General features: G+C 40.4%; 2 protein-coding genes and 1 long non-coding RNA gene across 11 annotated transcripts in view; 2 read left to right on the plus strand and 1 right to left on the minus strand.

Annotated features, from left to right (window-relative positions):
- ECHDC1 (ethylmalonyl-CoA decarboxylase 1) overlaps window positions 1–4,486 on the plus strand; it is a 45,178-nt gene extending 40,692 nt beyond the window's left edge. For all 5 annotated transcript variants that reach the window (XM_067293753.1, XM_067293754.1, XM_067293755.1 and 2 more), the window contains one exon: window positions 1,784–4,486. In XM_067293753.1, coding sequence (XP_067149854.1) covers window positions 1,784–2,189 — 406 coding nt within the window. In that variant the 3' untranslated portion in view covers window positions 2,190–4,486. The remainder of the gene's footprint in view (window positions 1–1,783) is intronic.
- A 2,700-nt stretch (window positions 4,487–7,186) lies between these two features.
- Window positions 7,187–18,404, minus strand: RNF146 (ring finger protein 146). Of its 5 annotated transcripts, XM_067293752.1 has the most exons (4): window positions 18,302–18,404; window positions 12,611–12,767; window positions 8,824–8,962; window positions 7,187–8,736 (listed from the first exon to the last, which is right to left on the minus strand). In XM_067293752.1, exons 3-4 carry the CDS (start codon window positions 8,959–8,961, stop codon window positions 7,900–7,902), a joined length of 975 nt encoding a protein of 324 aa, XP_067149853.1. In that variant the 5' UTR covers window position 8,962; window positions 12,611–12,767; window positions 18,302–18,404; the 3' UTR covers window positions 7,187–7,899. The 5 variants fall into 5 exon arrangements, with proteins under 5 accessions (XP_067149853.1, XP_067149851.1, XP_013814454.1 ...); XM_067293750.1 differs by having other exon boundaries at window positions 7,187–8,962; window positions 18,302–18,403; XM_013959000.2 differs by lacking the exon at window positions 18,302–18,404 and adding an exon at window positions 17,669–17,774 and having other exon boundaries at window positions 7,187–8,962.
- Window positions 18,405–22,026: 3,622 nt separating this feature from the next.
- Window positions 22,027–25,468, plus strand: part of LOC106498019 (uncharacterized) — a 41,213-nt gene continuing 37,771 nt past the window's right edge. The window contains exon 1 of the long non-coding RNA XR_010883757.1: window positions 22,027–22,082. This is a non-coding gene — a long non-coding RNA (uncharacterized lncRNA). The remainder of the gene's footprint in view (window positions 22,083–25,468) is intronic.

Consider the following 25,468-nt stretch of genomic DNA (forward strand, 5'->3'; position numbering starts at 1 on the left):
TAATAATGTTTTCATGATTGCTTTCCCAGTGAGATATTGGGTGCTATGTAATAGCTGAGATAAATCCAGAGTGAACAACATCAGTTTGGCCAGGATAAGAGCCATAACTGACTTTCAGCAGAATTCAAGGAATGGATGTGTAAATTGATTGTGTAAATGGATGATGCTGTAGGGGTGGGAGGGGAGTTGTATCATAGGAGTTTCTTCAAATAAACCCAAATTTGGATCATGAACCCATCCTTTTTTCCTGGAAGATGCAGCAAATTGCAAAGTAAGCTAAGCCAACAAAGGAATTTGGGAATACTTGCAAAATCTTCCTTTTGAAGAGGACAGACTTGAATTTCCTGGGAGTTGCTGGGTTTGAGGAACACTTGCTCATGTTAGCTAAAAGCCTTCCCTCCCCTGCAATACTCTATCTTCCTTTTGTCACACAACCTTCCTCCACTGATCTCTACAAAATGCCTTTCATGCAATCTGGCATGTCAGCTGTTGCCTTTGTACATTGTGTTGGGTCTGGGATAAAGTGTAAGCTCTTCAGCATTGGTGCTTTGTAGCATGTTGCGAATGCTGACAGTGCTTTGCTTAAGAAAAAAACAACCAAACAAACTGATACTAAGCAGATCTGGGAACTGTGAGTGCCTAGGAGTAGTTGCATTTTGAAGGGTTTTCTTTCTGTTTCCCCTTTTAAAGATATTCACATCAGTATTTTCATTATGGAAAACTGCACTGTTAGGAAACAGGCTTGTGTGTAGATTTTAGTACTACATGATTTATCTTCAGAAAGACAGTTAGTGCTTGGGTGGAAGTTAATCTCCTACTTCGAGTATAGTTTACATCCCTTGTCTTAGAAGTAGCAGCAAGCAACCATGCTGCAGAAGAACATATTAAGAAAGAGCAAGTACTCGTCTGCTTCCATACATCTTTTCTATATATTTCTATTTCTAGAGGCTTTTTCTACTAAGCTAATATGTGTCACTGTGAACACTATGCAGACAGAGCACAATCCACTGCTGCAAAACTCCTCCAGGAAGATAGTTTAATCAACTCAAGGGTGAGCTCTAAAATAAGGGAGGTGACAGACTGTAGAAATGAAGCAAAAATGTGAAATCTTTGAAAATAAGTATGAGATTCTACCTTCTGGAGAGGAACAATTCTATTACACATTGTAAGGCATAAACAGAACATCCATCCTGACTTCCCTTACTGTACTGAATAGTTAGGAAATCAAACTCAGACACTCTAAAACAGGGAACAAACAAAAATGAAACTAGGCTATAATCAAGCAGATGGGTGCTGACAGATCTTCCCCATTGCATATTACTACTAAGCCCATGATCCATCCTGTCAGGATATCAATTTTGTGCTTTAGTTTGCTTGTTTTTTAGCCAAAATCCTGTTGTTTTTAGGCATGAATTAGCAAGGCAGTGTTGGCCCTGTGAACAAGTGTAATGTGCCCTCCATCTTTGCAACTCATCCTCTTTTCAAACAGTTTTTAGAGCTGACTTCTGATTACTGGTATCAGTGTGGGCACTGAGCATATTTTTACTACTTATCTCATTTTGAGAAGGGCTAAGAGCTGCAGCTTAAGTTACTGGATGACGTAAAAACTAAGCTATTCCAGGTACCTGTTGTTTAGAAGACTCTGGCTGTAATCAGCATGCTGTCAAGTTGTAGTATCCTTTTGAAACAGAGAGAAGGAGAAAACAGAAAAGAGAATGCTGGAGAGCTGAACACTGAAGCTGATGCACAAATTGACCTCTGAATGTTTGTCTTCCATTGACAGGCTGATGACTCCTGGAAGTGAAATTCGATTCATCCATAAGCAAATGGGTCTAGTCCCAGGCTGGGGAGGAGCTACCAGGCTAGTGCAGATTGTTGGCAGTGGAGCTGCCCTCCAGCTACTGAGTGGTGCCGTCAAGGTGGACCCTGAAAGAGCACTGCACCTTGGGCTTTCAGAGAAGACTTTGGTATCTTCAGATGAAACTGGATCATTAGAAGAAGCCCGAGCCTGGCTGAGTCTGTGCACAGAGGGTCCAGCCAGTGTGATTCAGGCTGTGAAAAAGGTGGTTACAGCAGGAAAAGAACTACCACTAGAAGCTGCCTTAAGGACAGAGAAGGATGTTTTCGGAACTGTATGGGGCGGGCCTGCCAATTTGCAGGCATTGGTTCAAAGACCAAAACATAAATGATGGTCAATGTATAAGAAATGTTCTTGATCACAAAGCTTTCACTAAACAGACATTAAATTGATTCATTTAAGAACTTGTTCATTTAAACTGGTATTAACATTCCTGTGTTTCACATCAGGCAGACATATTTGGTGTGCAACCACAAAGAAATCCTCAGCAGATTCTTTAGTTTTCTAATCACTCACTGAATGGAGATTAGTGAAATTAGTATGTAAAGGTAAATACTATGCTGAGAATGGAACTATAATTCTTTTGGAATGAGGCTGAAGATTATTTTCTTTGGAGTTAATTTTGTTTTTCTAATTGGTATGGAAATGAATTGCTTGAGAGAGGAGTTTTATTTGCAGAACAGGTGCATCTAAAGCTGCAAAATGAGAGTTCCCCAACATGTGGCCAGTGTCTTAAAGAAGCTTTGATGGGACAATAACTGATGAGAGGATAGTTTCTGTTTTTTCATCTTCGGTCAGTTCTTGGTATAATTGCTGATAAAGTAACCAAGGACTTTCGTTTTAATGGTGATTTTTAAAGAAGCAGCTGTGTAACGCATTGAGGCACTTATAGCCCTTGTTCACTGATTTGGATCCAGATCCTTAAGTGCATTTAGGTGTCTACTCGCTGCTTTAGGAAGCAGATGCCATCTAACCCCATAGGCATCTGCATATTCCTGTAATCTGGATCTGTGCTGCAGGGGACATGCAAAGGTGCTGAATGGATTTCCTTTATTGGACAGTGATTACTTATACTTCCTTGAAAGACTTCTGTATGGATCTGCCTGATTAGATCTTAGTTCAGAGTATTTTTGCTGGTAGGGCATATTTGGACTGTGAAAGACCAAAGGATTTGGAACTCAGTCTCCACTTCATGCCAGTGACTATGCAAGTAATTAGGTAATTCAGTGGGGAGGATTTTCTCTTTAGAAACTAGAAACTGACACTGAGCCCCTGCTTAGGCAGATAATGCTTGATTTAAAGCAAAACATCTCTGAGAGCAAAAACATAGACATATCTATGACTGAGAGTTTCCTGTTTCCTGTGCTGTTGATAGAACACACTTGTCTCTAAATCGGGCAGGCTTGAGATCTGAGTCCAGGACCCATGTACCCCAAGGGAGCGGTGTTAACTAAGAAACTCTGGGGTGTTTGGCACTGACATGCTTTCTCACTCTCTGACCAGACATAACTAACTGTAGGTAAGGGTACATGGTACAAGATTCCTTAACAAAGGGAGGTGATTCCTTGGATGGAAATCTGTATTAGGGCTTCTACAGTACGGCAGGATTCCTCAGTTTTAGACAATGCAGTAACTATATGTATGTTTGAGGATCTTGGGCTAGATTAACAAAGGATTTAGGTTCTGCACTGTCTGTTAGATTCTTTAGCTTCAAAATAGATGCCATGCTCTGCTGGGAGTGTTTCACTATATGGCTTTCACGATGGGGAGTATGTATAGCCATAAGCAACTGAAAGAATACCGAAGAGGGATGTGTTTTGAGCTGGCACCTTACTGAGGATAAGGAACTTGCTCTGTTCTGTTGCTCCTTCCTTTTTGCCTTCACACTTGACCCTGCTGCTAGAGGGAGGCTTCAGATTTCTTTCTCCCGAAAATAAAGGTCAGTTTTTATTTTCTATTTAAAGGAGAGAAATGGGAGAATAGGGAGAGAGTACTGACCTGTTTTGGGTCCCCTTGCCCTTTTTATCCAATAACTCAGTTGCTGGGAAACTTGATTCAGTTCCCTCTGCTGCTGGATGATTCTCTCCTGTACTCTAGAGGGTTTCAAGCACAAGACTTCTGAAGTAAGAATATTTTAATACAGTAAGGCATACTGGACTGTTTAGTATTGAAACTGTTCCACTTGTCATGAAGCTCTTAAAGATTCATGAGGAATTCTGGACTGCCAACTTTGAACCTTTACAGCATGCTCTAGTCCATACTCATCCAAACCCTATCCAACTTTTTGAAGCAATAAGCACATCACATTGTCATTAGCCCCCCAAATTGTGTTTTTAAATTGCAACTAGTTAGGTGTTTCCTAGTAACAGGAATAAATTTGCCATTACTAATATTGTGATTGTGTTTCTTAAATGGGTGTGAAAATTGCCTAGAACCTGAGTGAGGCCCTTGAATCATTTTGATTTTTCAGGTGTCAGGTTGTAAATGATCTATTAGTGACATTCTGTGTACTAGGTGATGTAAATTTGAAAGGGATGAAATTGTAGAAGAAAAACAGAATCTGTTGTACCTATACTTTTTGAACTAGACCTGTGCTGACAGTAAGTGAAATGCACCATGTAAATCTGTTGAGGACCTCTTTCCATTTTTGTTTATGGACAATGAGCTTATTTCTCATTTCAGCAAATGCATTTACCCAGCCATCCTCTCTTGTATCAAAGGCCAATGTTTGGTTCTAAGAAAAGCACGAATAATTAGCTAGTGCTAGCAATGTGTAGGACACTTTCAGAAAATGTTACAGGAACTCATTTCATTCTCTGGTCTGTTGGAATCACAAATATACCAAACATAGCTTATACTATATTCTGAAGAATGTAGTTGTCTTGATCAAGGATTTTGTAAGCAGCTTAATGCAGTGTTGTGTTCACATATGCATATACTATGTATATGCACAGTATGCATATACTATGATTTTTTTTCTGTTTTAAAAGCAAGTACAACTTTTCGTATGAAAACCAGCCCAACTAAATTATAATGAATGCTAACACATGAGGGCTGCAGACTGAGTCGCATAAAATGGAATTCTTTTTTCTGTTTCAAACCTAAATTCTTTATTTCATAGAAGAGTTGCTTATCATCTTAAACCAACAAACAACTATAACCTGTAGCTGATTGATAGATATTTGTATTTTCTTTACACTTATTAAAGACTACAAGATTCATATCATTTCTACCCCCCCCCCCCTTTGGAAATGACCTAAAAACAGACAAACAAGAACTAAATGCACAAAAGATTAGAAACCTGTGTTCAAAATTGGTATTCTCAGCCACCTCCATATGTCCTAGGGGCTAGTTCGGCAGCTCTCTCCTCAGCAAACTAGGCTTAATATTACATTGCAAAATGCCTACCTTGTTCCCTTGCTTCTGTGTATTGGGACAGCCTGAATGCTTAATCAGGCTGTAGCTGCTGAGCCAAATGTTTAAAGGTTGGATACTGTCACCCTAGGGATCACTTTTAGCAATATGGATACTTTATCATACTTGCTGTTGCTGATCCTTTGACAGAAGCATACTTACCAAACAGGCAACTTAGGTAAGCTAGATATTCTTACTGAACACTGGGTTTGTAATATGATTGTTTACCATGAGATGGGATTCCTACATTTGTGGCTAGCTTTCTCCTGAAACTGAAGAGATGTGGTACAAATTTATATTATTTTAATATCCTTTCCCTTTCCATTCTGCTCCAGCGTGGCTGTAGCTTAGCTAAAATTGACAGGAGAAAAGTCTCCTACTGAAGGTAATGGTTTAAATATAAGACAGGAATTAATGGTTACTTTTTCTTCCTAGCTTGATCTGTGGAGTGCATCTGCCACTCTGATGATTGGCTATTAAGCTCTTACCAGTCTTACTTTAACTAATTTTAGTAATTCACAGCTGCAGTCAGCCAGCAGGAGCCAAAGGCAGCATTGTGGGTGTTTGGCTGAAAAGAGGCCTGCCTCTCTACTTTGGTCAAGAACCCCCAAGGATAATCACCAATAAAATTATTTGTAGACTGTTTGGGCTGAAAGTCCTGAAAAGATCTGTATGGCAAGTCATGTTCTCTTGCATCTTGCTTTTAACAATACATGCCTTCATATTAAGAGAAATGCATGTAAATATAGGAAGTGTTCTAACTGAATGTTTTTACAACACAAAGTGATTTTGATTACAGCTACTGCATGCTAACTCAAAACAGAGAAAGAAATAAGCAAGCTAACAAGTGGAAGAAAAAACATTCCCACTCCTCTCTTTCCTTTTAAAATCTATGTTACTGACTTATTACAGAATTGGAACATGATAATAAAAATCCATGATCAAGAAAGTCCATTCCTAGCTGAGAGAGAGAAAAGTTTCTGTAGTCCATCCTACTCTCTACTGTAATTTCCCTTCTATCCCCTCTATATCCACTAATTTTCCTTTTCTCATCTCTGGGCAAAGGAATCAGAAACTCAAGAACTTGCACAGCTCTGCCCAGAACAGGCATGTCAGTCCTCAGCTCGGTAAAAACAAGTCTGTGACTTAAAATTTAGAAGTATAAGTCCACAATTTAAAAAATTACTCTATTTAATTCTCTTCAAATGGTTGTATATCTACAGCACCTTTTGTTTGAAGATCTGAAGTGCTTATGTATCTGCTATTATCATCTTCTATTCAGTGACACATGCATTAAGAGTCACAGTTGAATTAGCTTTATTTTAAAGATGAAGCCTGGAATCAACTGAGGCTGTTTCTTGATTGGAAAAATGTAAAACAATTGCCATAGACAAAAAGCAAGCTGTACTTTTCAAGCTCTGGCTTCTCAAATTCTGTAATATGCAGAAGTCATTTTGTAGCATTTGGGACCAATCCAGGAGTTGCATATCTAGTACATGCACAAAATCCTTTGTGCTGTCACTAGTTTTGCTTTGAAGAACAGATAAATAGCAGTGTAGTCCTTAACATCTGTATTCTTCATTATAAGAGCAAATTTGATTACTTAACCCTCTCTTATTTCAACATGTTTCTGCTGTTAAAATTAAGGCTCTGTGGGATACTTTTGCCCACCATAACAGTGAAGTGAGCTGATCAGCTCTTGAGATGAGAAAGGATAAGCATTAAGCCCACAACTAATGTTATTTCAGCAGAGACACATACTCCTATGGTGTTATGTTTGTGATACAGTCAGAGATGTCAGAATTTTAAGATACCATTCAGAAACAATACTCCCTTTCAGCAAACACAGGAAGCTGGTTTATGGTAGTTTTGTTTAAAGTTCCCCAAATGAAGTTCAACTCAAGTGGAGACATATCCAAGATTATTACTGATAAAATGTAGTTTTATTAAATTATAAATTCCGTAACAAAAACAAGACAGATCAAGAAAGACCTCAAAAACAAAACTATGAGGACTAGATGGCAAAGCCAGTGAAACACCATGAAGAGTGTATAGGTAAGAATTTGCAACAAAAGTTAACAGCATTTTTACATTTCCATTGAAGGAAGGTAAATGATTGCTCTTTGTCTAGTAAAAACACATTTTAACTCCAAACTCACATCTATTTTTCTCACATTAAATTAAGCATCCTGCTCACACCCAACATCTTGTCCGCTCCCACATTCCTTTAGTGTTCTTTTCATACATCAATCCATGCAGAAAGTAGTAAGACACTTAATGCAACAGCCAGATAATGAAGACAATTCAAGTTGTACAGTCAATATACATTGGCCAAAAAGGGATCGAGTATCTCCAAGGGGAAAATTCTACAAAATAAACACAAGACATTTTCAAGAAAACTGGGTATTGCTAAGCAGCTTTCAAACCATTAACAAGACAACCCAGTTTCTTACAGTTAGAATCTTCCAGCTGAGACATGTTAAAGAGACTTAAGTTAAACAGGCCAAATCTGTTTCTCCCCTTCAACCCACCCTCCCACCAAATACACTGCTAGGTTTGAGTGCAATGCCAATGTGGACAGAAAATTTATAGATATAAGACTGCGTTTTTAATCACATGGCTCTAGCTTAAACTTCAGTAACTGTGCACTGTCCATCTGGTCTTCTAGATCTTGCACTCGTGTTTACCACCCCTCCCCCTGCTACTGGTCTATCCACTCCTGACTGGGTTGCGTTTGCATTCAAGTGTCTCTGCTGGGCAGAGGATGGGCGTTGCTGAAGGTGAGACGACACATCCTCGCTGTCACTGCTGGCATCTGATTCGGTTTCCTCAACAGAGGTGTCAGGGGCTGGCACCCTACCAGAAGATGATGATTCATGGTCTTCCTCTCCTTCTCCCCTATGACTCCTTTCAGCCATACTGGCTCCATTTATATGTAACTGGGCAAAAGAGTTCTCTAAAGAAGTGCCTGCATCAGGTGACGGTGTTGAAGGACTCATCAGCTGACCATCTAGTGAAGGTAGGGGTCTAGCAGAAATAATAGACACTAGAGGCTGTCCAGCCACAGCTCCCGGAGTCGGTGTACTGTCTGCACCATCAGCAGAGCTCTCTCTTGCTAGGTTGACAGTGTTAGCCTCACAGTCCAACCTAAGCCCAGCCACTCCCTTCTTTGGTATATCTATTATGTCCCGTTTTATTTTCCTGCGGCGTCCATGCTCATTTCTCCTATACTGAACCATATTTTCAAGATCTGCTACATATAAAAACCCAGCGATTAGCATTTCAGTGCTCTTTTTACCTTTGGAAAAGGCATCTTCCAGCTCTCTGCTGGTACGTTCATCATACTGCCACCAACCATTTCTACCTTCATAGTACCAAGCATATTCTCCATTGCCTCTGCTTGCTGCTTTGAGTTCTTCTGGTGACAGTAAGGTTGGCTTGTCAAGAAAATCCTCTGGAATCTCCTGCCGGCAGAGCGCACATCGTTTCCCAAGCCAAGAAGCTCCCTTCACACACAGATAGCAGAAAACATGTTTACAAGGCAGACTTACTGGATGGACACATGTTTGCAGACAGATAGCACATTCAGGGACTGTCAGGGAAGGTGTTGCATTAGCACATGACTCATTTGTCTTCCTATTTGTGGGAAGCATGTTGATTGAATGATCTACTTCACCACAGCCAGCCATCCTACAGAGGATCAAAAATAGATTTAAATCAGTTTATTGTGTCAACCTAGACTGGTACCTTACCTCACCTCTGACATCACCACCCACATATTAAGATGCTTACCTTAAATTAAGGTAAGGTTTCATTTATGAAGGTCAACTTTTAAAGAAAGTGGCAGGTTAACATTCAGTTTCTAGAGTTGAGAGATCAAATTGAAAATTTGGAGACTTTCTTTTGCTAGTCACCAATCTCTGTTTCATTCTTAGCACATTGCCATGCCAAGTTAGAAAACAAATTCTGGAGTTTTGCCTTTTTCTGAAGTAGTGTCAATTAATGAACTTCACATAGCCTAAAGGTACTACAGTAGCTTCAGTCAGGCAGTTACTTTGAAGCCTCCCCAAGAAATTTAAAGCATCTATTGCTCTTTTTCTACAGTTGAAATGATCAAGAGGAGATCTACCTGCAAACATTGAACAAAATCTCTTTTCACAGTACTGGTGATCATCAGTTTGATTAAGGTACTGCTAGAACTGTGCTTCAGACCAGGTTTCCATAGTGCAAAATGTGCCTGGCAGCAGCATCAAGCTGAGTATTCCTACCCTCTGCTTCTTCCTCCCTGTACAACACAGCATACCATCCCTCAAACCGGGCTTAGAACCACCACAGGGCTGCGGAATGAATTGGATTTGGAAACTGAGGTGGCTTTCTCAAAAGATAGCTATATCAGGGAATTCACCTGGAAAAAGAAATCTAGGGTGAGTGCACCTCAAAAGGAATTGTTCCAGTCCAGCAGAAGGGGCAGTATAATGCAGAAGCTGAAATACTTAAACGCAACTGCTATTTGATTGGTTTGTAAAGGCATTCCCTCTACCTCTTCTGGACATGTCATATTTCTGTCATTAAAGCTGATTTTTGTAACAGACTGTAAAAGCAGAACAAAAAATGCAGAACAGTGCTTCTTTGGCAGTTTGTAGCATTTCAGTGGTTGAAATATTCTAGGCTGAACATGGAAATGCCTACAAAACTACATTTTAGCCATGGCAATCTTCCACAGTATATTCAGTGAGAATTTTCCTTTTATGTTTGTATTTATTAGCAATCTAAAGGAAACAGCAGATATCAAATGAGGGAAAAGAAGGACTTTTGGGGTTGGGGCCTAAAAAGGTGTCTTTGTTACTATTTTTGTAAATATCTCCAAGGAACATTCAGCAAGATTGCCTCTCGGTGAAGCTAGTCTTCATTGTACTGGGAGTTGAGAATAGCTCACACAAACTTAATACAGAAGCATGGGCTGGAAGGGACCTCTGGAGGTCTTCTAGTCCAATCTCCTTCTCTACATGGCACTACAACAAACATGAGATCAGATCAGCCACAGACTTTTATAGCTGAGTTTTCTGAAGCCTCTAAGGATGGAGTTTCCACAGCCTCCCTGGACATCCTGTTCCAGTGTTGCACTACCCTTCTAGTTAAATTTATTACATCAAGGAAAAATTCCTAGTGTTTCTGCAAAAGCCTCCCATGCTTTAGGCATCTTATGAATACATGCTGGGATTCAAAAAAAGAGATTATGTTTCAATATCTATATTTATCTTTGCAACAATGCATTTAAGTGCTATTTACTTAAACGTATTTCTATTTGCTGTTCTGTTCTATCACTGTAATTTCCTCTCAGAAGACCAATACCCATCTCTTTAATCCAGTTTGTTATCAAGTCATTCTTCAGAAAAAAAATGTTCGCTATATAGCTTTTAGAAGTAGCATATAATTGCATCCACCTATATTTCAGTTTCTTACCTGAATTTCTTTCTCTGAGATTAAAAGCAAATCTGTACACTAGTTCTTAAGTCAGCATACCAAATGCAGACACATGATAATAACCTGGTAACTGTCTTTCTATTGTACAGTACACATGTATCTTGGGAGACCCATGCTAACAATGTTCTGAACAAGTTGCCTTCTGGGAGCCTCACACTTTTAAAGTTGTATTTTTGAACAGAATTTTATACCAAAACTATATATATATTTTAATAATCAAAAGATTATTAGAAAAAGGAGGGAAGAAAAGCTATTAAGATTTCAGAATACCCACGAATACAACTCAATCTGTATCTCACAACAGAAGAGCTGAAAGAAAAATCCATGTATTGATTAACTTGTGCCAAGCATGGCTGAGGAAAAAGGATCTGAATTTTCAAGTGCTCCCATAATGACATACTGCTGTGCAAAAAGGCACAGCCATAGAGATTTTTATTTCCATGCTACAGTTTTACAAAAGGCTTCTTCTCCCTGAATAAACTTTATAAGGCTACTCTTTTCAGAGTCAAAGAAAAGATGAGAACAACCTGGAGATAAGTAACTTCTTACAAGTAGTCTGTCATAATTAAGATTTCAGAGACTGCTGGGACTAAAAATGCAACTCATTTTGACAAGTCAAATTCTGGTTTCATGAGCTAGCTTAGTAAACTAAAAGCAGAATGAAAGTTCTCACCTGATCATTAAAAGTACAAAAAATGCTAACTTTTGAACTGTGCTCAAAAGCTCAAGCACTGATTTGGGGGTTCTTTGATTGCTTATTAGGTCAAGTCAATAATGCAGCATAGATGAAGAAAGAAGGAGTAAAAGTCCTACTTGAAATTCCTAAGCAATTCTTGATGACTCAGAGGAAAATATTATATGTAAAATGAATACAGCTGGAGGACTAAACCCTTATCTCTAACCAAGCACTACTCAGCAATATAAAACTCTTAAAAGATAAGAACAACTGCAGCTGCATGTGCCCAGAATACAAGACAACTAGGCACTTGAAGATTTAAAAACAAAAGGCTTAGTTGATTTAAAGTAAGATCCTCATTAATACTCTTCTGTTTACCTTTTTAAGTTTCAAAGCTAGTTCTAAGAGTTTGTTTATAAGCTAGGGGGTGTAAAACATGTAGGACTACTATTATGATTGCTAAGTTATGGCTGTAGAAGCACTTTCATTCTAACTCCAGGGCATTAAGAACTAAATAAAATTGACCACAGAATATTTTTTCCAGAAATGAATAGTAATGGATTACAACATGGTTGAATCAAAAAAGGCTTCATATTAGAACTGTTGTTATCAAATGCTAGAGCTCTGTTTTTTAGAGGGCTGGGTTCTTTTAATCACTCTTGATGACAGGGAAAATTGATTAACTTTTAGCTGTGCTATTCAATAATGTAATCTTGGGTACAAGTTTTAAGAACAACAGTATTTGAAGTATTTGGATCATCGATTCAGGTATAAATAAGGGAAGAAAGAGCATCTGAATGGTGCAATTTAACACAAATACAGCCCAAAGCCAACTGAGAAGGAACTAGTCCACACTTTCACCAGATCTCACCTTTTGGTTTTCCTCTATTTTTGTTGGAATTAATTAACATTAAATCATACACTTCATTTTGTATGCTTAGGATGCACAGCCTAGAGTGCCTTCATCAACATACACAGTATGCTCCAAAGAGACGACATACGAGAACTATATGCAAAGCCACTAGGCCTTCTGAAACTCAAAGAGAGGTAAATTCTCATAAAAATCACCCCAGAACAGAGTAATTTTTCAAACTCCAGGTCAAATTCTGAACTGCAACTATGCAGTTCCTCAAGGAGCTGACATATGTAAAACAATTAACAAAACAACAACAGCTTACTTTTTCTGAATAATTTCTACTGATGCATGCCACAGGACTAGAGTGTCCTCTCTTCAAACGTATTCAGCTAGGATGGCAAGTCGTGTTTCCCACAGCTGGCTCATTCCTTATTTGTCCTGCCCAAAGGAACACTACAGTGTTTCAGCTTCCCTGCAAACTAATGGAAAGCAAATAATATCACTTGTTACAACAATGTTGAACAGAGGTATGAGTGAGCAAAATACAATACCATGTTCCTGTTACAGAAGAGAAATTAATATCATTTCATCTACCTGATGCAGGCTATTTTCAATGTATAAAACATTACTATCAGACTTCTGATTTATTTTTTACGATGAACAATTTTGGCCCTCATTTTGATGCCCATTAGTTTGATATCTGACTTAAGCTAATTATCTTTTTCTAAAGTATTACAAAAGGCAATTAGCTATAGTAAGTTAATGCCTCATTTTCATAAAGTAACTATGTAAATGAAGGAGAAATAAGTTAGGAGCATGTTATGTTTATGCTCGCTTAACCTCTGATAAGTGACTTCTTAAATTCAGAGTTTAGAAAGTCACCATGGCTTCCTAGACCTGTATATAAAAATATTCATATCACATCATTCCAATCTAGCCTTGTATCTTGTCTCAAACAAGAACCTCTGAAAAAGAGGTCAAGGATGCAATTCAGCCTCCACACCCTCTGTGGTAATATACACTCCTCTTCAAACTACCAGTTAATTTCAGTCACAGTTCATTTTGCAGTATGTCATTTACCAACCAGAATCAGAGCTAATTCATTTCACAAATACAAAATAATCACTGGAAACTAGTAAGAGTCTAACAATTACCTAAATAACTCTACAGGAGGGAAGTAGGAATCTGCAAAGTTGGGGAGAGCAGGAGGACCATCGAGATTGCAGTGTTGCATTCTCACATTTTAAGTGGAAAATCCTGACCTAAAAAAGCTACCCTTAGTTACAGAAAATATTCAGGAATCCTCTGTAAAAAGACTGATGAGCCATATATCTGTATTTTCCTCTTTTCTGAACTGTAGCTTTCAAGATGATTCTTAAGGAATTTGAACTATAAATTCCAGTTGCTGCAAAATATGTTACATATACAAATGCTTTGAAGCAGACCTGAGAATGTTATATTATTAGTCTTCAATTTGCTCAACTTACACCATTTCACTATAAACACAGTGCATAGTTCAGACTTACGTACAAAGCAGAGCAAAGTCAAAGAACAGTAACTCTCTTAGAGAACATGAAGCATTTAGGATGATAGTATTCTGTGCTGTATTAGTTCATAAAATGATTGAACATTTATCACTGATAACAGCAGACAAAAATTTTTCAGATGGCTTCAGCATAAGATGCATTACTCAGAATATTTTTATATAGCTCACTTCCATGTAGCATTCAGTGTAGCTATTTTTAGAAAGAGTTCCCAAGGAAAAAATGCAAAATTAACATGCCTATCCATTTGTCCTAACACTTTTTTAAAAGGGGTAAGGTTCTCTCCTCATCATTCTAGTGGCTTTCCCTTTCTTCACACATCAATCTAAAATCAAGAGCTGCAATCACATTAAAATTTTGGCTCTGCTAATCCACTCAGGCTGGATACTACATTTGCTATGATCAAAGAGACAGGTGCAACAAGCTTGATGCTGTGGGTGTGGTGTTCATTCCTTCAACTTAGAAGTTGGCCTTCTTTTACTTCTGTAGGTATTGCTTGAAGCCTTTTATCTACTACCTCTTACAATCCACTATTAGAGATGGCACATCACACAACCAAATGTTATGTGAGAAAGAAGTTGGGTCAGCTCTGGCAGATTTCTTAGGAAATAAAAATGCGTGCACATATTCAAGGTATGTAATTATACCTAGAAGAATCCAATTAGGGTATAATTATAGGATTACAGTAAGGCAACTTTCTAATTGCTGTATAGCTCTTAAAAAGAACTAGTTCACAAACTGACTTCAAGTAACCTCTACATTTCATTAGATTGTTATTTAATACACCAGTCTTAAAGTTTACTAAACAGGATAAAAGACACTTGTGGTTATACACACATCCCTTCCTGAACTCCTACTCCTTTAAAGTTAAGTGAGTAAGAGCTGTGTTCTATACTTAGCAGTTAGCTTTCTGTCAGTGTTAGAAAAGCATGTAGTATGAGAAATTACGCTATCCGCAGCAGTCCGCAGGAACCCCTTCCTCACACACACTCACTAAATCCATGAATCCTCTCACACACTGCTTTTGAAAAACGTTCATTCAACACACAACAGACTAAGGAGAACCCCACTGGTCAGGAGCAACATCCAAGAAATTAAACTTGGTATCACCGACCAGGCAACAACTGCTCCCAAACTGATGCTCAGTTAGTGTTTAATTAGTCTCTTTGCCTCCTTGAAAATCTCTCAGGATGCTGACTAGAAGAAGCCAAGCCAACTTCTTCCTCACAAAATTAAGATTTTGAAGAGACAGACTTCCTATCAGATCTATGACCCCAAAATGATTTGAGGTCTTTCTTAAGGCAAGTTTCAAGCTTTTACTAGACCAAGATGGTATGAAACCATTTCTTGTCAGTTCAGTTGCCCAACAGATTTTCGGTAAACAATCAGACCCAAGACAATTTTTTCTCTTTTCTATTATTTTGGAGACTAGAGAGACAGGAAAAACAATAAAAAACAGAAACTTTCACATTTAAGACAAACTTCTAAATGAAAATGAAGTGTTATCTACAGACGTAAGAGTAAGAAACTTTTTCTGTAAATAAAAGCTTAGCTTTATTTAAATAAATCAACCCCCTCCCCTCCAAAAAACCCAAAACACACACACTGGTAAACTCAAACAAAACCCACTTCTTACTTGCCAAAGACAGTTATTTAAATCCTATAGCAAACAACAGATGGCTTCACAAATTCCGCAACGCTGTACATATGATTCCAGAACAGTTATCACAAATTCATTGCTTTTCCCCATAGGCCAAAAACTCAATGGCTGCAGCATTATTTCAGAAAAGTAAAGAAGTTTCTGTAAATAAATACTTCACTTTTTTTTTTGGGAAACCCCCCAACTCATATGTCAATACTTGGGGGAGGGGAGGCAAAAGTAGGGGAAGCGAAATCACAAAATACTGCCCCCCCTCCTTATAAGTCACCACCAGCCAAACAAATACTGTGGAAGGAAAGAATGAAGATGGTTGTTTTTTAAAGAGGGAAATCATCCTCCTCTCCTGTTGGAAAATCTGTTACTGTCAAAATAGTATCAGATATTTTCTAAATCTGTTACTGGATATTTAATAGTACAATAGATAAATAACCTCACTGTTTCCTGTTCATAACCAGCCACTTTTCTGTATCTGTGGAAGCTTAGTCAAAGAAAATCTTCAGGAACTACTGATGTGATGAGATTTTAAGTTGCCTGTGATCTGCTAATTAAAAAAACCACCTTATATATGCATTTGGAACTAAATCACAAAAAAATGAAAGCACAGAACAGTCAACTATTTTGCTATGAAATTGCTATGTATTTATTCAAAATGAATTTCTTCTCCTATGCTACAACTAGAACACTGAATCTGAATTTTGATCACATATCATATTTCAATATATCTAATAGATCAAAACCCAAGTTTACCACTCAAATAAAATGATACTGTATCAAAATTCCTGTAGGAAAAGTGAGCAGAAATAGGTTTGTCTCAACTTATCAATGCTTCAGGAACAGAAGATAAGTCCAGGAACATCTTTAGACTTGATTTACATACACAGAAGGGGGTGGGGGAAGAAATCAATTCCAATAAAAAGACTTTTTTCCCCACCAATTCCAGGAGTTCATTGTTTAACAGTCTTTAAAAATACTGCAGTTCCATCTCTCTAAATAAACAACAATTCAATTACACCTAAATTGATGCAGTATATTTTTAAGGAAACAAGAAGAATGTAGCTTTTTCTTTCACTTAGCACAAATTCCACATTACAGCAATTTAAACAACTGGTGCTTTAATTCAGCTGGAAAGGAACCACAATATTAACCACACAAGACTATAAAGCAAGCTGTTGCAAAGGTTCAGTATTTAAGATTACTTAAAACAACTCAATCAAAATTCAGATTTCACTGTATATTCAATACTATTACAACAGTTCATTTTTGATAAAACTAGTCCTGAAAATGTCCCTAAAAACACATTAAGTAGTCCACTGAGAACAGAGGCAGCAGCTAACAAAGTAGTAGTATTGTATTTTTAGTATTACAAATCTGATGAGCAAGACAGTTTAAAGCTCTGCTCCCTACTCTTCCTTATAAATATTCTATGTATACTTGCATACTACAATACCAATAACAAATCCTACAGTATTTCTAGTCCATATAACAGAAAGGTTATTCTAAAATAAAAAAAAGCTTTTATTTGGTTTCATTTTAATTGTGAAATTCCACAGTTTGGAACATTCTGATACACACCACTACCTTGTTTGTATGAAAACTCTTATTTACAAAATATTTTGTAATAATTTTTCAGTGGTGACAACATGTATTGCACCAAAAGCAGGACCTATTTTCATGTCCCATTTAAACATTCTAAAAAGGATGCAATCAAAATACTAGAGCCCAGACCATCAAGCACAAAGAAACAAAAGCACTTGTATTAAAAACCACTGCATACCTCTTCTTATGTGCTTCCTACTGTGCTCCTAAGAATATTCATATGATTTCTTTTCTAGTTTAACAAAGCTCATTACGGTAATGAAAGTAACCCGGCTAGAGCAATGACATTTTGCAAGAAGAGTGAGAACACACGCCACAAAATTATTTAAAACACCGCACATGGCTATTTTGGTCGAAGGATTCTGCAACACAAAGTTAGAGCTAGAGCTCGAGCTCCTGACCTATTACTGAACAAAATGAAACCTGGGAATTAAAGCCCTGATGCCGCACACATCACGTAGGTAATTTTACACGGATTTAAGGGCGTCATCCCCCTCGGAGCAAAGCCACAGCCCACAAGCGTCTGCCGGACGAGGCCCCCCACTCGCTGCCAGGGCCCGGCAAAGCGGCGGGGACTCACGCGAAGGGAGGCAGGCTCTCCTCGGCCGCCGCGGAGCAGCCCCCGGCCCCATGGCGGGCCCAGCTTCCGGCTCCTCGCTGCGCGCCGCCGCCGCTGCCTGCCGCGGGGAGGCAGATCCGCGCGGTGCCCCGGCCGCCGCCGGGCCCGGCTCGGGGAGGGCGGACGGGCCGCCCGGGCGCCCTGCGCCACCGCGGCCGAAAACACCCGTCACGTGACACGCCGGGGGGGGGAGGCGGCGGGTGCTGCCCCTGCTCGCGCCCGAACAATAACACGGCCCGCACGCGTCCCCCTCCCCCGCCGCGGGCGGGCCGGCGCGGCGCGGCGGGGCCCGCTCCTCAGCGCCGCCGGGCCGCCGCGGCCCCCCCCGCCGCGGCCACGCTCCCGGGCCTTTTGTTCAGGGCCGGCACCTCCCCGCCCGGCGAAGGAAGCGGGGAGGCCGCGGCATCCGCCCCCGCCCGCCCTTTCCCTCGCCGGAGCGCCGCCGGCGGAGGAGGGGGCATTGCCGCCCCCCAGCCCCGGGAGGTCGGCCGCGGGGCGAGGTGGGGGGGGGCGCCCGGCGGAGCGACCGTTGGCTCCCTCCTGCGCCGAGCGCGCGGCCGTTGGCGTCGGAACGCGGCGGCGCCACGGACTCACTCGCCGGGCCGGCTCGCGCCGCTCAGCCCGCTCCCAGGCTCCGCCGTCACCTGCCGCCTCCTCCGGCCGCCGCCGCCGGGCGAGCGGGACGCGCCGACGTCACGCGCCAGGGTGGGGAGGGCTGCGGGGGGGGGGGAAGAGGGAAGCGCTGAACGCGCCACTGTGACGCCGCGGGGGGAGGGGCCGGGATGAGCGTCCCACTGAGGCGCGGGCCGCGAGGGGGCCGCGCGCTCCCGTGACGCCGCTCTGTGGCACCGCCCCGCCAGCGCCGCCCCGCCCCCGCAGGGGCGCCATGGCGCCGGGGCCGGGGGGCGGGGAGAGCGGGGCCGCGCCCGGTGCGCTGCGGGCCCGGGGGCGCGTCACGGACGGGCACATGTGACGTATCGTGAGCGCATGGGGAGCCTGGGGCGCGTCACGGGAGGGCGCCTGTGACGTGGCGTGAGCGCATGGAGAGACCGGGGTGCCCGGCGTTTCGTGGCGGCTGGAGGGTCCCTGCCTGGGCGATGGCTCCCGGCCCTCAGGGCACCGAGGTGTGGGCGCAGAGGCAGTTTCTGTGCGTTTCTGGGGGTTTGTGACCCGAAAGCAGCCCGCTGCGCTCCTCAGGCCACAGGCTTGTAGCTCAGGTGCTGCCACATCGGTGAGAGGCCACTCACAGCACGGGGGAAGAAAAATCAGCCTAGTTGTGTCACTCTTGTGTGACCCGAGGGCCGATCCCAGTCGATCCCGCCCTGGCCGGGGAGGCCGAGGAGCTGATGCCGTGGCCGGATGCCGGCCTTTCCAGCAGCACGGCCTGTGCAGCTTGTTTGCCCCGAAATTTCAGGGGGTTGGCAGTCTGGCAAAGCCACAGCTCCAGCTTTACCGGGGCTTCTGCTGCAGGCGCTGTGGTGATGGTCTCCCGCAGGTGGAGCGGGACCTGGGCCTGGGCACTCTGCTCCTGTCCGGCCCAGGCCTGGCCGCGAGGGGCTGGCCTGCAAAAATAATCCTTCAGGAGCTCTTGTCAATGGCAAATGACTGACCCAGGGTGAGGAGAAATAATCCACACGTTGTTCAAGGTGGAATGGTATTCATTTTGATAGGGGAAGAAGGGCTGCGTGTCAAAATAGTCACTGCACATGGATGCAGAGCTAAGTATTTCAGCGTGACAAAATGTGCAAACTATGTAGTCAGAGCTTGGTAGACCTAGAAGTGTTGCTGGCTGCACTTTTTGATGATACTTTTACTCCCAGAAATCACAGGCACCAGAGAACATAACAAAGATCAAAAATCTAAGAATACTAAATTCTAAATTTAGTCGAATACTAAAACAAGTGCATTTTTTAAACCACCAAACTTTTAAGACTCTAGAAGAACCTACCTATAATTAGCACTGTATTTAACAAATGTGACATAATTGCATTCAAGGACACATTTATATGGGAACCTGTGCTGCTGTTTAAGGAGGTCTTTGTGAGGCTGAGTCAAATAATAGCAATTTTAAAAAAAAAGAAAAAGACTCTTTTTGGCAGTGAGTTTGTTCAGCAACAATAGGCTTAATCCTTTGCTCAGCCAGACCTTGATCCTGTCAGAGTTACTGAGGTCGAATTCCCATTGGTTTCAGTTGGAATCTGACCTAAAAAAAAGGGTAAGTCTGGATTCTGAAGGGATCTAAAGAGTTCAAGCAAAGCTACTCTCAATGCATTCAGCTTCGTGAGAGAAGAAGCACCCTGGAAAAATATACTTAGTAAAAAAGAAAATCCGTAGGTGCATTTTGATAGGTTGATGACAGCTTACTGCAGCTGCAGGTCAATTGAGAAAGTGCACTAACGAATGCAAAATTTTACTTTACACTTTATGAATTACGGAGCAAACATGGAAGTTAAAGGAAGTATCACATTGTGCCAAAGCTACCAACCAAAGAGTTAAAGGCATTACATGCTACTGGCCTAAAGGGATAAGAAACACGAAAATACCTAGTTGAATAGATTGGAATAAGGGGATCAAAAGTGATCTGCTTAAGATCTATTAAGATTATACCTCCTAAAATGTTACCTGCACTATTATCAATTGCTATTATCAACTTCTATTTTCAGTCAGAATATGTATTATTTGCCTATCTGTTTCTGTGCTACTGCTTTTGACATGAAAACATCCCATGTATTCCAAAGATGTTTTCCCTACTGTGTGTTAGTTTATACCTGTCTGTCATAACTGAAACCACCTCAGCTATATCGGTCTACTTCTGCTTGCTTTACAGTTCTCTTCTCTCATGTTTATATATATATATATATATATATTTTTTTTTACTGTTATCTACAATGTAATCAATCTGGAATTTATGTCTGGTGCTTGCCACTAAATTATGAATACAGTGGATTGAAAAGTAAAGATTGACCAGACTAACCCTTAAAAAACACCACTTCCCCTGTTAAATTTCTAAGGTTCCACCACCAATCTTTTGAAATACTTTGACAATGGAAAACTATTGATCCATAGTTCAGTGTTTCTATTTATATAGCATTTTTTTCTGCTTCTTCAGAGGTATATGATACTGTATAAAAGCTTTGCTGATACAACATTGTATTATATTCACTGAAGTCTCAATCCTTGCTGCACTTCGACAGTTTAAGAGAGACAGGAGAAAGCAGTTTCCTTCTGCTGTGGTTTTGATTGTTGATATCAAAGGTGATTTTGGAGTTAGTTAGGAGAACCTCAGAATTGCTCCAAGTTACACTAGCGGTAAAGGAGTGTATGATGTGTGGTATCATTCCCCCTTTCCACATTTCTGCACCTTCAATGCATCCTCTGTGCTGACCAGAGAAAGTTGTAAAATTGGCAATGTGCCACTGAGATCAAAATGTACCTTTGGCTGTTTTGTGCTAGCAGCCAGTGGAGGGGTAGAACATTGAGCTCCACAGCTGTAATTATATTAAAAGCAAATCCTGGCCTTGTTTAAATGACATATTTGCTTTATGAACTGCTGTTGCTTATCACTTGGTGCATTCCTTTCCTCTAAGTTATTGCATAGCATGGAATCCCCATGTTACACTAGCATTTTCATTAAAGTGATATATTTTTCGTGGCAATGAAGATTATTTTTTAAATTATATATAATTTTTACAGCCAGTGACACAAGCTTATCCGTTGTACTGCAAGTTTTAAGCATGCTAACAGTACAAAGTGGCCTGGCAGCCAGTTCAGCTAGGCAGAGAATCCTCTTGTGCAAAGGCAGTATTAGACTATCTTCATCATTTGCTCTCCCTGGCACCTGACAGTCCTGGCTCTCTAGAGCATTCACTGGCAAATAGTGTAAAAGCAGTGCCCAAGGTGGTATCAGTGAGACAAAAATTACGTTTGCTTTAAATTGCAATTGCAGTTGTTCTGGTGATGTGCAAAAGGGCCTGGCTGATTCGTAAGTTGATCAACAGGAGTCCAAAGTATAGTCTTGGCTTTACAAGTAGTTTTTTACTTTGACTGAAACTATGCAAATTCATGTCTGTCTCAGCAATCTACACTTGCAGTCTTGCTGCATTGTAGCTAAACTGATTTCTGGTCACTATTTGTAGGTTGAGAATAAAGTGTTAAGGCCAGAATTGGCCTACAAAAATCCAACTAATATACCTCATATAATATCTGTATTTTGCTTACATAACCTAGATATGTAGCAACCTGTGCCAAATACACTTCTGTGCAACAATTTGGGGAGGACTGTGCTGTTTAGTGATGAGAACAATCCCATTTTGCTTTACAGACAGAAAGTTGAATGGTGCTGAGGAGAAGAAGTGGGAAAACAGAAGAGGTGAGGGTGAGTTGTGTTTCTCAGTTCTCCTAATCTGTGGCTGTCGCTGGATCTGTACTCATTCTGTCTGTGAACTCCCAGGGAGAAATCCTGATAGTTTTGCTGTCACCTAGTGGCAGTAAAATTCCACATAGCATACAAAACAAATTTGTTTTATTGCCCCAGTTGGCAGGCAAGGTAAAATTTTCTTCTGCTAGTAAGTAAACACTGACTTCTGCCATTATCCCAGCTGTCAGCATCATATCACAGTGTATGTTGCTGTTGAATTGAAGTCATCCATATGGTGATGCAGAGAAGCAGAACATCCCCCACCCCCAAAAAAAGAACAGTTACTGCTTTACAATACAGTGTATTTAAATCTTTTAGTTTTCCATGCAGAGACTTTTCAGAATTAAAATCTACTGTTCCCAATAGCAAATCTTGTGCCTTAGTCTCAAGACCACTAAAATGTCTCTCTCTGACTTCCTCCCCATCAACAGAGACTATTAACCTAGTATTTAAAAAAACATGACGCAGGATCTTCAAAATCTTGACGTTTTAAAAAATGGTAAGGTTAGATTTTGGCTTTCTTTTAAATTAAGCCCCTGAGTTTTACATCTGTAGGCTTACGATTTTGTATGTAATTCTCTAGCTATAAGGCAGAAACTTTGTTTTAACTTTAATTAAAGCTGATATTCTTGTATAATCATACATCTTCAGAAGTTGAATCCTTTCAAAAACTAGTAGGTGTCAAGATTCTTGAGAAATGTAAAATATTAGTCATAGAGAGGAGATGGCACACATGACTACATTTTATTTTAGTAAAAGGAATGCAAAATATATTCTGTATGTTTCATTTAAAGATTAATGAATTACAAATTATGGTTTCCTTTGGTATCACTAGATGGTATATGGTAACTGTTGGGAAGCTGAGCTCATCAAAATGCTTTTGATAGAGCATAAAGGTACTGCTGTCTTTTCTGATGCAGCTAGTGCACTGATCAGACTCCTGTCTCACAGAGGAAATGCACGCAAAATTATCCCTGACAATTAAAACTAGTAGTTGTTGTACTTCGAACCCTGGTTCTATTGTAATCAATAGCAAAACTTGCTGAGTGGTTCTGTGCTAATGTTTCCTGGGAGGTTGCTCACTAGTGAGCAACTGTAGTGCAGGGTGATATTTAAAAAGAGAAACTCCGTACTGAAACTCTTTAAGACATCCGCCATTTGTTGGAAAGTTAGCAAAGTCCTCAAACTTTATACATCAGATCCTCTGAGCTACCTGCTAGTAAGCTCTCAGTAGAACATAAAAGTCCTTAAGGAGACAGAAAAAATGGAAATATCGGCCTGTAATTTTTGTTATGCCCACATGAAATATTATAATTGCTATTCACGCAGCTTCTTTTACACTAGAAGGCACGTTATTCTTTTTACAAGTACTGTTTTTGAATGCTACAATAGCACCAATTACAACAGCATCTCCTACAGAAAACTAAAGGAATAAAAATAGGTAAAATAGCAAAATAAAAAATAAGGTAAGAAAATAATAGAGCAGACTAGCAAAGAAGAGGCAAAACAAACTCCATAAAAATATTTTTCCCCAGAAATTGATCGATGTGCATTTTCATATCTCAGAGAAATTCTGCTTCTGAATCCTTTAAAAAGCTGACACAGTTCAAGAAAGCTTCCTCTCTGGAGCTCTTGTTAGGACCTGGTAGCGTTACAACCTTAGGACATAAAAGTGTTCTAGCAAAGCAACTACCAGCTAACAAGCACCAAAGTGTCTTGATCTACAAGTCAAATGGTTTTGTTATTGTGTTATAAAAGAACCAAGAGCATTTCATGCAGTGAAACAGGTCAACAACTTAAGTGGAGGTATTTCTACTTTCCAATTAAGATAATAATGTTTTAGTCTGGAAGTTTTCAATTCAAAGTTAAAACATCTCTGGATGAATCTGTCCTTTAGGCTTTACTTGTGTGAGAAGGGTCACATGAACAAGATTTCCAGACACAATTTCATAGTTAAACCTTATTTCTCTTGTTGCCTATAGAAGTCAAATTTTTCTTAGTGCTTTTTAGCAAAAAAAACAGTTATTTTCAGATGCTACTTTCCTGGGGTTTGCGGCTTTGTTTTGTTTTGTTTGCATTCCTTGCTCTCTTCAATGCTTAGATTCTGGCTTTTTTGGTGAGAGACCCTTTCATTGTGATGAGCAATATCATCTGAATATTTCATAATAGTTTCTCACAATGTCACCAGTTACCATAACAGCATTAAACATTTTGGAGAAGGACACAGTGTGTAAGGATTACAATACTGGGCTCTGCTCTGCACAGCCTAACCCCACTGCGCCTTTGCTTCCACCAGTCTTCTCCCCAGAGTTTGGCAGGGTAGTTCTCTCTGAATGGGTGTCCTTTCTACTTCAGCAGTGGGGAGAAAGAAAGGCACGAAGCAGATCTTGGGAGGGAAGGGAATGAGGAGTGGGGCCTTGCTCTGTTGCGTGCAATCCCCTAGCATTGTATCAGGAAGAGGATAGAGGAGGAGAGAGTCTCTCCATCTTCCATTGCAATCTCCACAGCAGAACTGAGTTGCCCAGAAGCGGGTTTCAGTGCCCTGAGAAGATCAGCCTCAGGAACAGATCAGTTTTTGTAGTACTTAAAAACAACAAAAAATGTTTTTTAACAATGTACAGAGCTATGGTAAAGAACTTGATGAGAACTGTGAGAGTAAGTAGCTATATCGCGCAGAAGTGTTCATGTTGGCTACAACAGGTAACCATGTAGTGTGACAACATCTCTTTGTCTCTTGAGTAAGGAATAACAGCATAGTGTTAAGAAAATAATTGGGTTAAGTGTTCTTGTTTGAAGTCTACTCTCTCATTCTTTGTAAATTTTGATCTCCCAGTCTTGATATCACAGGGAATGCAGGATTAGGTCAGGCTTGTAATTCACTTTTTAGCTATGCAATTGAAATACCGCTATCATGAAATAGTGCTTCTTAATGTTTTTTGAATCTTTAAATGCCAATAACATAGAATAAATAAATGTCTGTGAGGAGGAGTTTCTTTCTATGGCTTCATCAGCCTTTTCTCCGTAAAGAAAAGAAGAGAGAGTTAGTACAAAATCTTAGAAATGTCATTAAAGTTTAAAATAAGCACACCACCTTAAATATTATAATTGCTATTTTAATTACTCTCACCCTTAAGATCGCACAGGGTGGGACAGTTAACACAAGGATGATATTGCAGATGGGAACAATGCAGTATCACCTGCTTTGACATCCATTTTCTAAAGTGTTTTCAGACAATATGGCAGTACAGGACAGAGTAATGCATTTCTTAATGGCATGAACTCTGAGCTGAGAGGATTTCACTGAGGATTTGAGGCATGCATTAATTGGTAGTGCTGCAGTGCCT

Source organism: Apteryx mantelli, chromosome 3, assembly GCF_036417845.1.
Source record: "Apteryx mantelli isolate bAptMan1 chromosome 3, bAptMan1.hap1, whole genome shotgun sequence".
Lineage (NCBI taxonomy): Eukaryota > Metazoa > Chordata > Aves > Apterygiformes > Apterygidae > Apteryx > Apteryx mantelli.